This window comes from Phoca vitulina, unplaced genomic scaffold (genome assembly GCF_004348235.1).
Source record: "Phoca vitulina isolate PV1807 unplaced genomic scaffold, GSC_HSeal_1.0 scaffold28, whole genome shotgun sequence".
In the NCBI taxonomy this organism is placed as follows: Eukaryota; Metazoa; Chordata; class Mammalia; order Carnivora; family Phocidae; genus Phoca; species Phoca vitulina.
The window spans coordinates 22,510,542-22,523,660 of NW_022589731.1; the positions used below are offsets into that span (position 1 = coordinate 22,510,542).

General features: G+C 51.8%; 1 protein-coding gene across 2 annotated transcripts in view; it reads left to right on the forward strand.

Moving 5' to 3' along the window:
- The window catches only part of DOCK1 (dedicator of cytokinesis 1), a 487,093-nt gene that overhangs the window by 469,406 nt on the left and 4,568 nt on the right, over positions 1–13,119 (forward strand). For both annotated transcript variants that reach the window (XM_032423353.1, XM_032423354.1), the window contains exons 48-50: positions 5,459–5,604; positions 8,222–8,420; positions 10,973–11,126. In XM_032423353.1, coding sequence (XP_032279244.1) covers positions 5,459–5,604; positions 8,222–8,420; positions 10,973–11,126 — 499 coding nt within the window. The remainder of the gene's footprint in view (positions 1–5,458; positions 5,605–8,221; positions 8,421–10,972; positions 11,127–13,119) is intronic.

Genomic DNA, 13,119 nt, shown 5'->3' on the forward strand with positions numbered 1-13,119 from the left:
TGGGCCAAGAAAGGTAAGCTGGAGACAGTCGGGGAGGAGGTGGGGAGGAAGGGTTCACCCAGGAAAGGCTGGGAGGCCGGAATTCGAATGGCAGGCCGGAGGCCGTGCAGACGTAGACATGTCTTGGAAAGAAGAGAAATCATAGGAAAAGCCGGAAAGGTGCCCAGCCTCCAAGAGCCTGGATTGGCGCGGTGTGGGGCAGGAGGCTTTGCTCTGGATGAAGGGCAGAACTGGGCTTTTGCCAAGAGTTTGTGGAAGTTTCTGAGTGGGGGCTGGGATCAAGATTGTGATAAAAGTGTGGCTTGTGATATGTAATGAGGCAAAGTATCTGGCAGTGTGAGCCCTGTGGTCTCTGGGAGCCTTGGTGGCTCTTGACTGTCCCTGGCTCTTGACTGTCCCTGGACTCTGGAAATGTCGGACACAGCGGATGACTCAAGGCCCCCTTTCCCTGTTGTTTGGAGGGAACCAGCAGTGTGACAAAAAGAGGCAGTGAGGCTTCCGATCTAGAATCCCAGCCCTTGGCATGAAGGGGGTAAGGGCGCACAAGGTTTCCACCTTCCTGCAAACAAAAGGCGTGCTGTAGAAGGTACTCTGCTTCTCACATCGCACGACGCTTTTCTGTCCTTCCTGAAGAACCAGGTGTCCAATGTAGGGCACCATTTTGGGTCCTTTTTCGGCCCAATTCCATCTGTCTGCCATTCTCTACAGTTCTCTGTTGCTCTTCCTGTTGAACTCACTTCTTTTTTTTCACACATTTAGCTCCCTTAGCAAACACTAATTTAGTGCTTACCATATGCCAGGGACCTTTCCAAGTGTTTTGCAAATATGAACTGGCTTCTCCACTTAACACTACAAAGGAGGCACTGTGGTCATCCTCATTTTACAGATGGGGAAAAGGGGATGCAAGTCACACTCTAGCAGTGGCCACTCCGGCCACTGATGGAGTTTGAAGCCCACCGGTCTGCCTCCCAGTCTGTGCTTTTAGCCACTACTCTTAGTTTACATGGCAGAGCTTTTCCTTCTCTTGTAAGAGACTGAGAGTCCCCCCAGAAAGGGGCTCCTTTGGCTCTGATTCCACTCCATGCTGACCCACCTGCCCACCCTTGCCCGCTGTGGCCGGGCTCTGGAGCACCAGTGCATGCCCAGCAGGTGTGAACCTGACAAAGCCAAGAGAACGCAACCTCTGGGCTCTGGTCTGAAAACTCAGTGCGTGGGGACCCAGGGCGGCCAACCCAGCGGGAGCTGCTCACGGGGAACAGGCTTGGGGACCGGGGTGCCCTCCTGCCGGCTACCCTGGAGGACCCCTCATGCCGGGCAGAACCCTTGAGGAGTGCTTGATCGCTTTGGGGCTTGCAACTCATTGCAGTCAGAGTCGAGTGGCAAGAATTTCAGGGTGCGTCGTCATGAGTCTCTTCCCAAGACTTACACCACTCTTAAGTCTTTCTAAGAAACAAACACGTGTGAGATCTTAAGAGTTTTTGTACTGAAAGTGAAAGGCTTCCTCTTTTACCACTCACATAATTTGTATTTCAAAATGACAGAAACCTGTCTGGCTCACCACACATCCTTCCTATTCCGTTCTCTGCTGGGGTTCATTACGTCTGTGCGGGCTTGCTGCTGGGCCCAGGGGAGAAGGAAAGCCAGGGCAGGAGGCGGGCCTGTTGCGTAGGGAGCGGGGGTGTCCCCCTCCTCCAGGACAGGTTTCCCCTGTTCCGACACAGCCATCCTTGGCCAGAGATGAGCGGTGTCCACCACATCCTGAGACACGTCATGCCCACCAAACTGCCCACCTCTCTCTAGGGGCCGCCTGGGCAGCACCGCACCCAAGCCCAGCTAGGGGCTGGTCAGGCTTATTGGGATCGAGGAATAGAATCAAGGGTGCATTTCCTCCCCTTGGATGTTTTCTTTGCTGGAGCTGCCTTCCTGAGTCCTCCATCCTGGGACCCGAGCGGCAGGCTCTGCAGCTTGCCTCCCTTGAGCAGACAGAGAGACAGGCAGATGCCCCTGTCATGCTCTGAGAAAAGCGGCAATAAAAAGCAGTCTGGTATGAGCCTTTCCTGTCTTATCTGCTCTGAAAACTTGCAAGCATCTCAGAATACTTGGAAAGGCAATATAGTATCATCCTGTTTGAAAAAAAAAAAAATGGATTTAAAAATAAAAACCCCATAGAAGAGACATAAACCATTTTGTCAATTTTTCTGATCCAGCCAAAGCCATAGATAGAAGACTTGGACACCCTCTGACTTCTTAATCCACAGGCAGCTCCTCCAGACCCCTGCTCCCTCCCCACTGGCCCTCACCTTGCCTATGCTGGGGCTCTAGGGGGCCACCGCTCCCAGGACAAAAGCTCACAGCCCCACTTCTCCAGATGCATAGGGAGTGAGGAGTGCAGACGCCGGGGTCCCTGAGGAAGGGGCCACGAGCACCCACTGTGTCTTCCAGAAAAGAAACGTACCTGCTTCTCACCCTACCCCATAAAACACTGGTCACTGCAATTAAATTCAGCCCTGCTCACCCCACCCCTGATACACAGGCAGTAGGCACGTATGGGGGTCAAGGGGAGGCATTTGGGCTCAGCTGGAAGACAAGGACACCAAACGTGTCAGAGCTTTTGAGCAGGGCAGGGCTCGCTTCTGGTAAGAGAGCCAAAATGAGTGTTTGCTTCAAGCCATAATAATGACAACAGCAAGGACAACGGGAGCTACCTTCAGAGTGTGCCAAGGCCAGTGGGCTCCAGCTGCCCATTTCATCCTCACACCAGCCTCTCGAGGTGGGATGATTATTCCCTGCGTGCTCTGGAGGAAGCTCAGAGTGGTTCCCTGTGTGATGCGAGGTCCCATCGTTGGTACCAGAGCCAAAATTCTAGCCTAGTTCTAACTGCCCCACCCCCACCCTGCCAGCCCTGGTGTTGGGACATGGGGACATCAGGTTACTCATGTTCTCCTGACGCTGGAGCTACATCTGTCATGGCTGGAAGAAATTCAAGTCGCTTCAGATGAAAAAAAAAAAAAGTCCCAATTCTTCAATTTTTAGAGGCTCTGCTCAGTCAAGAAGGAATTGTGAGACAAATGACCCAGTGGGGCCCATGGCCACACCCAGTGGGTGACCTTCAAGTGTGGGACCCAGGAGTGGCTTCTGTCCCTCCTTGGCCAGAGCCCTGCTCCTGCCATCCCCCCTTCCCTTTGTTCTTTCCAGTCCATACTGGTACATCCGCCCAAGACTCCAGTTTGCCTCTTGAGGGACATCACCAGCCCTTTGTGGTCAGAGGTAGGATGTTCAAGGGTCTTCTGGGCCTTCCCAAGAGCTGGAGTGAGGTGGTTCTCGCTGGCCACCTCCGCCTCCTGGTCCACGACTGGCTCCCTCCTCTTCCCTGCGCACTCAACGCTTGCATTGCTCACATAGCTGTGAGGATCATTTCACCAGAAAAACGGAAACCGTCAGGCGAGGAGGGGGGCTCACAGCACCCGGATGTCGGACGGGTCACATTTCTCCTCTGTATGCTCCGCTGCGTTCCCTTGAATGCAAGTCTCCCTGTGCCTAGAAGTGGATGGATACGGAGGGAGCATCCTCCCGGCCACGGGCATCACCTGAGCCTGACGTCACTGGTTTTCTGCCCTTCTGCTCTGCCCCCCCAACCCCAGTCCAGAAAGGATAGGTGGGAGTGAAGCCCGAGGCTGTTGCAGGGGAGAGGCGGGAAGGCAGCCCTGCAGGGGTGGTAGGCGGGTGCCCAGATGCCCCCCGTGAGCCGCCCTCAGAGGCTGCTGCTCTGGAGGAAATGGCAGGGGCTGGTGGCTGGGCTCACTCAAAGCGTGAAGAGGCTCGAATCCCACCGAGACGCCAGAGAGGAGCGGGGGCCGAGCGCGGCGGCGGCTGAGGGGGTCCGGCGGGCCTGGCGCAGCGTCAGGAGCAGCGGGACACCGAACAGTCCCGGGGCGCAGCCGAGACGCGGGGGGCCGGGGGAGCCACGCGTCAGAGAGCCAGGCCTTGGGCTGCGTCGACATGTGTCTCAGAAAGGCTGAGAAGAGCATTCTGTAGACTTTGAGTTGCTAGATTTTGTACAGGAAACGTGTCCGCGATTTGGACTAGTTTGTACTTAGTTTCCTTTTTAGTCTCCTCATAGGTAAAGGCCAGTTAGTGACAATGGATGTGTCCTCGGGGGTGTGCAACGGCGCCATCCTTGGTGCCAAACCCAAGACCTCCCCTCCGTGCGGGCAGATTCCAGCACCACGTGGCTTTGCACCGGTGGTGGGCAAACGGTGGCCCACTGCCCTTACTGTAAATCGGGTTTTATTAGAATACATCCCTGCTCACACGTCTCTGTATCATCCCTGGCTGTTTTCATGCTACGGTGGCCAAGCTGAGCAGGGGGACGGAAAGCCTAAGATACTTACTATCAGGCCGTCCACAGAACGAGTTTACCAACTCCTGCTTTAAACTGTGCTTTTGTCGTTGTGAACCTTTTACTCCTAAAGAGATAGCAGACAGATCAAGTCGTATTTCATGTGCAAAACACCTGTTGAAGACACAGGCCCACTTTTCAGATGTGGAAGTTGTGTTCGGTGTGTAATCAGCCGTGGTCCCAAGCACGTCTTCTACAGGTGACTGCCCGAGGTGCCATCTTCGCTGGTGTGGGGCTGGGAGGTGGGGAGGTCAAAGCCGCCCGGAGAGGAAGTGCTCTCCATCCTCAGGATCAAGGAAGGAGCCTCTGCCGCAGCTGGTCTTGGGGCGCAGGTACACTAACTAGCATTTTCTAGGTAATTAGATATTGACACGAGCTATATTTCCGTGACTCGTGTTTGGGTGATATAAATCCTGCTTCAAAGAGAGGATGGAAGACTCCACCCAGAGACTGTTTTTCTCCAGAATGCATCTCTAGTTCACGGCCTGGCTGGGAGGAGGAGCTTGAGCAGCTCCAGCCATGGCTTCATCTGCCCCCCCGTACCAGTCACTGGCAGGGGAGCAAATCCATCTTTAACTAAGCAGCAGGAGCATCTTATTTCATTCTGGAGAAATTCGGTCAGACACGTCCGTGTATTTTGGTGATCTGCATGGTTTATCGACATGCAGAGAGGTACAAAGTTCATCTAATGATCTTGCAGTTTCTTCAGTCTAGATGCTACTCAATAAATTTTCTGCTCACTACATTCTGTGTTGGCTTTGGAACAGGCTGATGCATTGTGGTGTTGGTAAAGAAAACTGCACTTAAAATGTTAGAAAAACAGGAGGGTTAGGGTATTTTTCACAAGATCAGGTAAGATTTCAAAAAACCCCGAAATAATCATTTTCATCTCTAACTCTGAACAAGAATATGCACTGCTCATAAAAGTGTGGACAATTTTGGTCTAGAATCTAGGCTGCTAAGACCACTTGGTCCCGAGGGTCTGACCATGGCGGGCCAGAAATCTTTGGCACAAGAGCATCAGACAAGCCTCTCTCTCTCTCTCTCTCTCACTGTCAGCCCTCAAGTCTGGATGACAGAAGGGGCAGCCGTCCCCGGTCCATGGTCCGATCCTTCACGATGCCGTCTTCATCCCGGCCTCTGTCGGTGGCCTCCGTGTCTTCCCTATCATCGGACAGCACCCCTTCCAGGCCAGGCTCTGATGGGTGAGTCTGGCTCAGCAGCAAGGAAGGGGTTTAGAGGGTCCTGTGAGGAGCCCCCAGGACCCTGGGTTTGTTTGATCACAACAGAGGATTTTTCTTAAAATCGAAACTGTCTTTGAAACCGAAACCCTCCAAGACTTTGCAACTCTAGTGCCCAGGATGACTTTCAGGGTCTTGTGAGTTTTCGAGAAAAAATTCTTTGGGTAAGGTTTCCATCAGATTTTAAAACCTCCAGTGAGTGTTGATTCAGTTCTGTTCTGGAAGTTCTAGAAGGAGTGTAATACATTGCTTGCTGGCTGTGTGCTTGTACTTTTCATCTCCTGCTCGCTGCCTCGGTGTCACACGAGCACAGAACTCTCACACTGTCAGGCTCGAGGGCTGGCAAGGCCACCTTCTTTCTACAAGACTTCTCTGGAGACCCCGGTTTCGCTGCTGAGCACTCAACAGCACAAAGTGACCTTAGAGCGCAACAAGAAGCTAATAGACTAGTTAATTTTGGTGGAGTTCCCACTGTGTCTCTTGCATTAACTTTGAGTGTTAAAAAATATCAGTAATTTTTTTGTGTCTTTGAGTAGCAAATATGTAAAGTTTGTTCTTATTAAATAGAAAGGAAAAATGTGTCATGCAGCTTAAACCCCAGAGACCAACTGCTAATTATTTTACTGTGGAGTTTGCACAGTGGTGTGTTTGTGCAACCCCCTTTGGTTTCCCATCCATTGCTTTACCAAACCCACAGGCTTCCGGTCCCCGCCACACGCAGATACACGCTTCCAGAGCGCCCCAAGGAACAGCTCAAATCTAAGCGCCCTTTGTTGCCGATGACCGGTGTGCCCAGTGGAGGATTGAAAACTAAACCCACATTTTTTTTTCTTAACAGTCATATTTATCATAGTCTGCTACTTATAAAGCCAAATCCATATGGAAATTCTCAATTTAAAGGAATTTAAATCATGTGTGCTTGTCACTTAGAGCAAGATTGCTAAAGAAATATAATTCAACTTTTCCCCAGGAAAATCCCCAAGCTAGTTACGAAAAGGTTTTTACATTTCCAAGAACGTAGGGGTGAGGGTGGAAATTGATCTAGATGTCTTAGATAGAGGTGTGGTGTATCACGTGTGAACACACGCCTCCTTCTCCCAGGAGGCATTGTTTAACCTTGAACTGGGAGGCATCTTTATTAGACTCCAGATTTTTGTTCATTCTAGGGTTACCACCCTTAGCTGTGTAATTAATGTGGAGAAAATGAGACTTTGGTCCCAAATGGCATGGGTTACATGCAGAATAAAAGTTCATCTTGTCAGCAGGTGCTTCTCATAATGTGAAAAATTTTAAATGCAACCTGTCTTTCTCTTGGCTCTTTGTGTACTCATTGAGATATTTATAGGTGTTCCCCCTGAGCTGAAAGTTGTCCATCGATCTTATTTATTCCCCCTACGTTAATTGTCTCAAGTTATACGAAACCTAGAATAAAATCTTGAGGATTATTTTATTTTTATTGACTATATTCCCTATGCTGTACTTCTCATTCCTGTGCCTTATTTATTTTATAACTGGAAGTTTATAAAGTTTTTAAGATATTTTCATACCATTATCCATGTTGGCCCTCCCTCCTAACTCCTTCCTACTGCAGAGGATGTAACTCCAACCTTAGAACTGAGTCATTTCTTCTCTCTCCTGATTTGACTTACTAGGACAGAAACAGGATGGGACCCCCCCCCCGCCCACCGCCCCAGTCTTGTGTTAAAGTAGCAAACCACAATTGCACGTAGATGTGTTTGCATAGTCAGCTTTGACACGTGCCTTAGAAGCTAATTGAAGATCCACTTACTCCATAGACTAACCATTAACATGGTTTTATACCAGCCAGTTGGTATTAGTAGGCACAAGAGCGGTGGTGTCCTCCTTTCGTCTTGAGACTGGGGATGTCCAGCCCCCAGGGATTAGGGCAGGTGGAGACTCCCCAGGAGGTGGCAGAGTCAGAACCCGGGTCTTCCAGCTCAGTGCTCAGTGCTGAAAAACTCAGGGCCTCTCCATGTACCTGTGAGCTGGAATCGGCTTGCTTCTCATGGAGTCATCCAAAAGGCTTTCAAATTGAAGCAGCCGACGTATTTGTAATCTTGAGCTGGCTGTAGGAACTTGGTCAGAATCAAGATAACAGAAATTTCTTTGCATTGGCATCTGCCTATTTCTTCTTATTGCATTTGTGAATATTTTAGTATGAATCTCTACAAGGTGAGGGCGCCCCTTTTGAAACATACCCTAAATACCATCCTCCCATCAGAAATCTGAGATAATCTTCTTTATGTCATCGTGTCCTATCCACTCAGACTTCACAACTCCCCTGTCTTCCTATGCGTGTTCTGTTTCTTTCCACTTTGTCTCTGTTTCTTTCCAGTTCGATCTTGTCCGGTTGCAAACAGAGTCTCTCTGTTACAGCTGGTTAATATGTATCTTAATTCCCCCTTGGCCTCTCTTTATAAATCATTCCTTTCCTGTAAGCCTGCGCAGTTCCCAGTCAGCACTTAAGATTCCTCGGGAACGGGCTCCCATTTATCTGCCGGGTGAGAAGCAAGTGTTCTCCACTTAAGTCATGAGTGATTTAAAGAACCATTTCTTCTAGGTTTGCTCTGGAGCCTCTCCTGCCAAAGAAAATGCACTCTAGGTCCCAGGACAAGCTGGACAAGGATGACCCAGAGAAGGAGAAGAAGGACAAGAAGAAGGAAAAAAGGAACAGCAAACATCAAGAGATATTTGATAAGGAATTTAAACCCACTGACATTTCCGGGCAGCAGTCTGAGGCTGTGATTCTTTCAGAGACGGTAATTCCTCATGGAACCTTCTTCCCCACTCTGCGGTAGCTTCTGGGACCTACCTTTGCTCTGCATTTAGCCAATGGAGCTGTCCATTGGATTTCACTGAATTTTCTATCCAACAGTCACTTTGCAAATCTGAGGTCTCCCTCGACCCTCTCCTTGTATCACCCAGTGCTGTAGGGCATCCGGAGGCTCAGAGTGGAGCTTCCCTTCTCTGGAAGGTGCCTGTCTTAGCATTCATCCCCCGTCCCAAAGGATCTCCGCTGGTTCTAGGCTCTCGGCAGCAGTGTAGGACTTGCTTCCAAGACACATCCTGACATCTCAGAAGATGAACAGGAATGCTTCTGTTGTCTGAAAACAGTCCTCCAGGTCGGCTGTCGCCTTTGCCTCTCCCCTTCCTGACCCGAAATCTCTAAGCCCCAGGTACTCGCCGAGTTGGAATCTGCTCAGCGGGAGTCCCAAAGCCCCTCCTGCTGGGATCTGCCCGCAGTTCGCAGCTCCACGTTGGCCTCCCTGCCTCATCTGCCCCACATTTACTTCTCTGCCATGTTTCAGAAGGACTTTCTGGGATTTAACCTGAACCCAAGCCGCACGCACTTGACCCCGGGACTGCCGTTCCCCGGAGCACACAGCGGTGGTGGAGGCTGAGGTCACAAAGGAGGCACGGGTAGCTTCTCGGGTGAACTTTATTCAGAAAGCGTTATCTGTGGGCTGGAAACGAAATCAAGGAAAGGCTCTCACAGGCTGTCAGCTTCAAAGGTTAAGTCAGGCCCAGAGCCGCCTCCCCCTAGAAACGATGGGCCCTTGTCTGGATGGTGGCCAGGAACGTGCCCGCCCCGGGCAGGAGCCCCTGGCCTGTCCTGGCTGTGATTGAAGGGTTGCTTGACAAAAGGGCTCACATGGGACCCCCTTTTAATAAGACACGTTTCTTGGCGTGTTTATATCTCAAAGCCAGAGGGTACGACTCACCCACACTGCGTGCCATTCAGACAGGCAGGCATGTGTTGCTTGGCTATCTAGAGGCAGAAGGCAGATTCGGGAGCCACGACACGGCCTTCAAGAAGGCGAATGCCCTTCTGAGGCCTTAGACACAGCTCTGACTGCAGCCTGAGTGTGGCCAGGGGCGTCAGAGCGCGGGAAGGGGACTGGCCAGGCACTGGGCCTCCCGCAGCCGGAGGAAGAGGTCTCTGATGAACCACCCAGCGTTCTCTGTCCACTACTCTGGACAGCTGGGGTGACAGTGACCTTTCTGACATAGCCGAGGTCACCGTCTCTGAAGCCCAGGAGAGAGATCATCAGAACATCAGAACTGGGTGGGGGAATTAACAGAAGCACGAGATATTTACCAGGGGCCAGACACGCCGCATGTCCTTTCATGTATTTTCCTTTAAGCTCCCTTTTAAGCTGTTAAAACCAGGGGCCTGAGGGAAATTGAACCACGTGGCAGAGCTCACGGTTAGTTGTGTGAAAAGAGGTAGAAGGTCGGGCCAGGCACTTGGCCGTCCCACGCAGGTTCTGTCCCTCCCCGCCGTGGCCCTGTTGGCTCCCAGGGACACTAGCAGAGATGGGCCGAGTTCAGCCAAAGTGGGCCTGAAGTGCCCTCGGCAAGTGCACAGAAACGAACGCTGGGGACCATCTGGCTCGGAGCAGAGGACCCGGCCCCCGGTCAGCCTCTGACGACTCTCAGAATAACTGCAGCCGCGGCAGCTCTGGGGACAGACCTCTGGCTGGGGGCAGACTCGCTGTTCTCAGTCCAGCTCAGCTACCTGTCTCTCCCCAGAGGGGCCTCGTCCTCCAGAGGACAGCGGTCAGCAAGGTCTGCGAGGTGTTCCCTAGGCCATCCTCCGTGTGCCCAGGACGAGCCAGGGGCCGTGGGGCAGAGCAGGTGGGCAGGTCGGGGCAGGTTTGCCCGAGAAGCAGCAGCGCCATGCCCCAGGGCAAGGCCAGCACCCACTGGTGGTCCCTGGGCCTGCCGGGGTGGCCTTAGCTTTTCGCCCCACACCTGGCCCCCGAAGCTTCTGCTGGACAGAGGCCATACCTCTGTCCCTCCGGGGGGCTGGGCTCAGCTTCCTGCTTGATTTGGCATCATCAACAGTCTCAGACCTTCAGCTGAGACTCAGAGCCTGGGGCGGGATGGAGGGTCCTCCAGGGGCGATTTTGCATCGCACCAGGAAAGCATCCTTCAGTTTCCTGAGTCATCAGAATGTGCCTCATGGGATAGGACTGTCGCCAGTCCCCATGCACATTCGCCCTGTCCAGGCCTCCCCCACGGCAATATTCGGCATACATTGGCTCACAGAGGCGTCGCCCTGATCTCTGCCTGCACGTTCACCTGGAGTTCTCCCTGTGTGCATGTGTCTGTGTCCAGATCCCCCCTTTTTATAAGGACACCAGTCCTACTGGGTTAGGGCCCACCCTAATGGCCTCATCTGCAAAGGAGTGTATTTCCAGGTGAGGTCACGGTCACAGGTACTGAGGGTGAGGACTTCGACCTGTGAGTCGTGGGGGACACAGCTCAGCCATGGCAGAATCTAACTGTGCTCTTTCCTCCACTCTAGATAAGCCCCCTGCGGCCCCAGAGACCGAAGAGCCAGGTGCTCAATGTCACTGGAAGTGAACGACGTTTCTCAGTGTCCCCGTCGTCACCGTCCTCCCAGCCAGCACCCCCTCCGGTCACGCCAAGGGCCAAGCTCAGCTTCAGTTTGCAGTCGAGTGAGTGGAACATTCTCCATGTTGGAATTGGTGACATTGCTCTGTGACTTCCTCGTTGCCCTGAGGCTGTGAGGTTAGGCTCGCCTCCTCACCTTGCCCCAGATGGAGTTTCCCCAAGCACCCAGCGTACAGGGAGTCCCCCTCGGGCTTTGGCAAATCGGTCTTCTCAAGTTCCCTGGTGGCAGGGGGGAGTGAGGCGTGGGAGGCGCATGGACAGCCTCCCTCTTTTTGTCATAGGATACGAACCGGACGAGGGTCTTGGCCCTTCCTGTGTTCAGGGGGAACGTAAAGTGAAGAAGCATTTCCAGACTGTTCTGAGGAGCTAAGCACATAACTAATTTTTCTAGTTTTTCCCAATTTCTAGGGTTGCCGTGACTTATTACCATAAACCTGTAAAACAATAGAGATTTATTCCCTCACCGTTGTGGAGGCCAGAGGCTCAGAGAGAGACTCTGTTCCATGCATTTCTCCTAGCTTCTGGTAGCTTCTGACAATCCTCAGCGTTCCTTGGCTTATAGATGTACCCCTTCAATCTCTGCCTCTCTCTTCATGTGGCCTACCTCCTGAGCCCTCTCCTCTTCTTATAAAGACACTGCAATGTCTATTGGCTTTAGGGCCTACCGTAAATCAAGGATGATTTCATCTTGAGATCCTTAACTCATTTCATCTGCAAAGAGCCTATGTTCAAATCAGGTCACAGTCTGGGGTTCTGGGTGGACATGTATTTTGGAGGGACATGATTCAACCCACTACCAGTGGCAATCAGCTTTTCACCACTAAATCCAGGCCTGCCAGAGAGGAGAGGTCTTGGCAGGAGGAAGGTGGCAGGGAGTGCGGGCCCACCTTCCTCCTCCAGAGGACCCACCTTCCTTCCTCTGCCCTGTGCAGAGGCTCTGGAAGGCACGGACCATTGTCATTTGCACCTGGTTTTCTTCTTGCTGAAAGGGGAGCAGTGGCCATTCTGGGGCCCATCAGGTGGGGGGTCAGCACTAGCCGTGGAGGACCCTAACTGAGGGGGCAGCTTCCCAGCCGCTGGGAAAGAGACGGTCTCTGGGTGTTACATCCTCACATCCTTATACTATTACCCCAGAATCTTTTTCTAAAAATATTTTATTATTTCCTCTAAATATGTTCGGGATGATAAGAGAGTTTGGAAACGGATAGTGGTGATGGTTGCCCAACACTGTGAACGTAACAAGTGCCACTGATTTATACAATTAATTATGGTGAAAATGGCAAACTCTATGTTCTGTGTAGTTTACCACAACACAGATAAGCAGGCGAGCGAGAAGTCACAAGGGTGTTCATTCCATCGGACTCGTTTTCTCTCGATGCCTTGGATTCACTGGCAAGCCTCCCTCAGAAACCCACAACTCCCCCAGGAAGCCTTTCCCCTAATGAAGGAGTTTTCATCCAGTGGGACCCATCAGTAAAGATGTCAATTTTCCTCTAATATAAAAGAAAAACAATGTTTTTTCCTACGAGCCTCCACGAGGGCTGAGAGAGTATCCTGTCTTAATGATCATCCTTCCATTTGAAACGGGCTGTATTTTCAGTTGGCTTTAAAAATCAATTGCACTTCCCCCTTGGCTTCTTTAAAAGTAACAACCACAGTGCCCCTGACTGCTAATAACTTCATTTCGTACCATCGTGAGTTTCCCTGTCAAGAGATTTGAAGGGTGGGTGACTGGCCGGCTCCTGCATCGTTAGCTTTCGCTTCGTGCAGCCCTCCTGGTAACAGCCGCAGGACGCTGGCTAAGGCTCTGAAAACACACGGATAGACAGTCCTTGTGACACCCCGCTGTTTAGATGCCCCCAACACACAGAGGCCTGGGAGGGGCTGGCGGGGGCCCAAGCTTGACGTGGCTATTTGTACAGTGGATTGATGCCTCCTTTAAACTCCCGTTTTAGATGTCTTTGTGGCACTTGGTATTCTCGTTCTAGAACATGCCTTTAGGCGAGGATCCGACCCTTCACCTTCTCTACCCCTCCC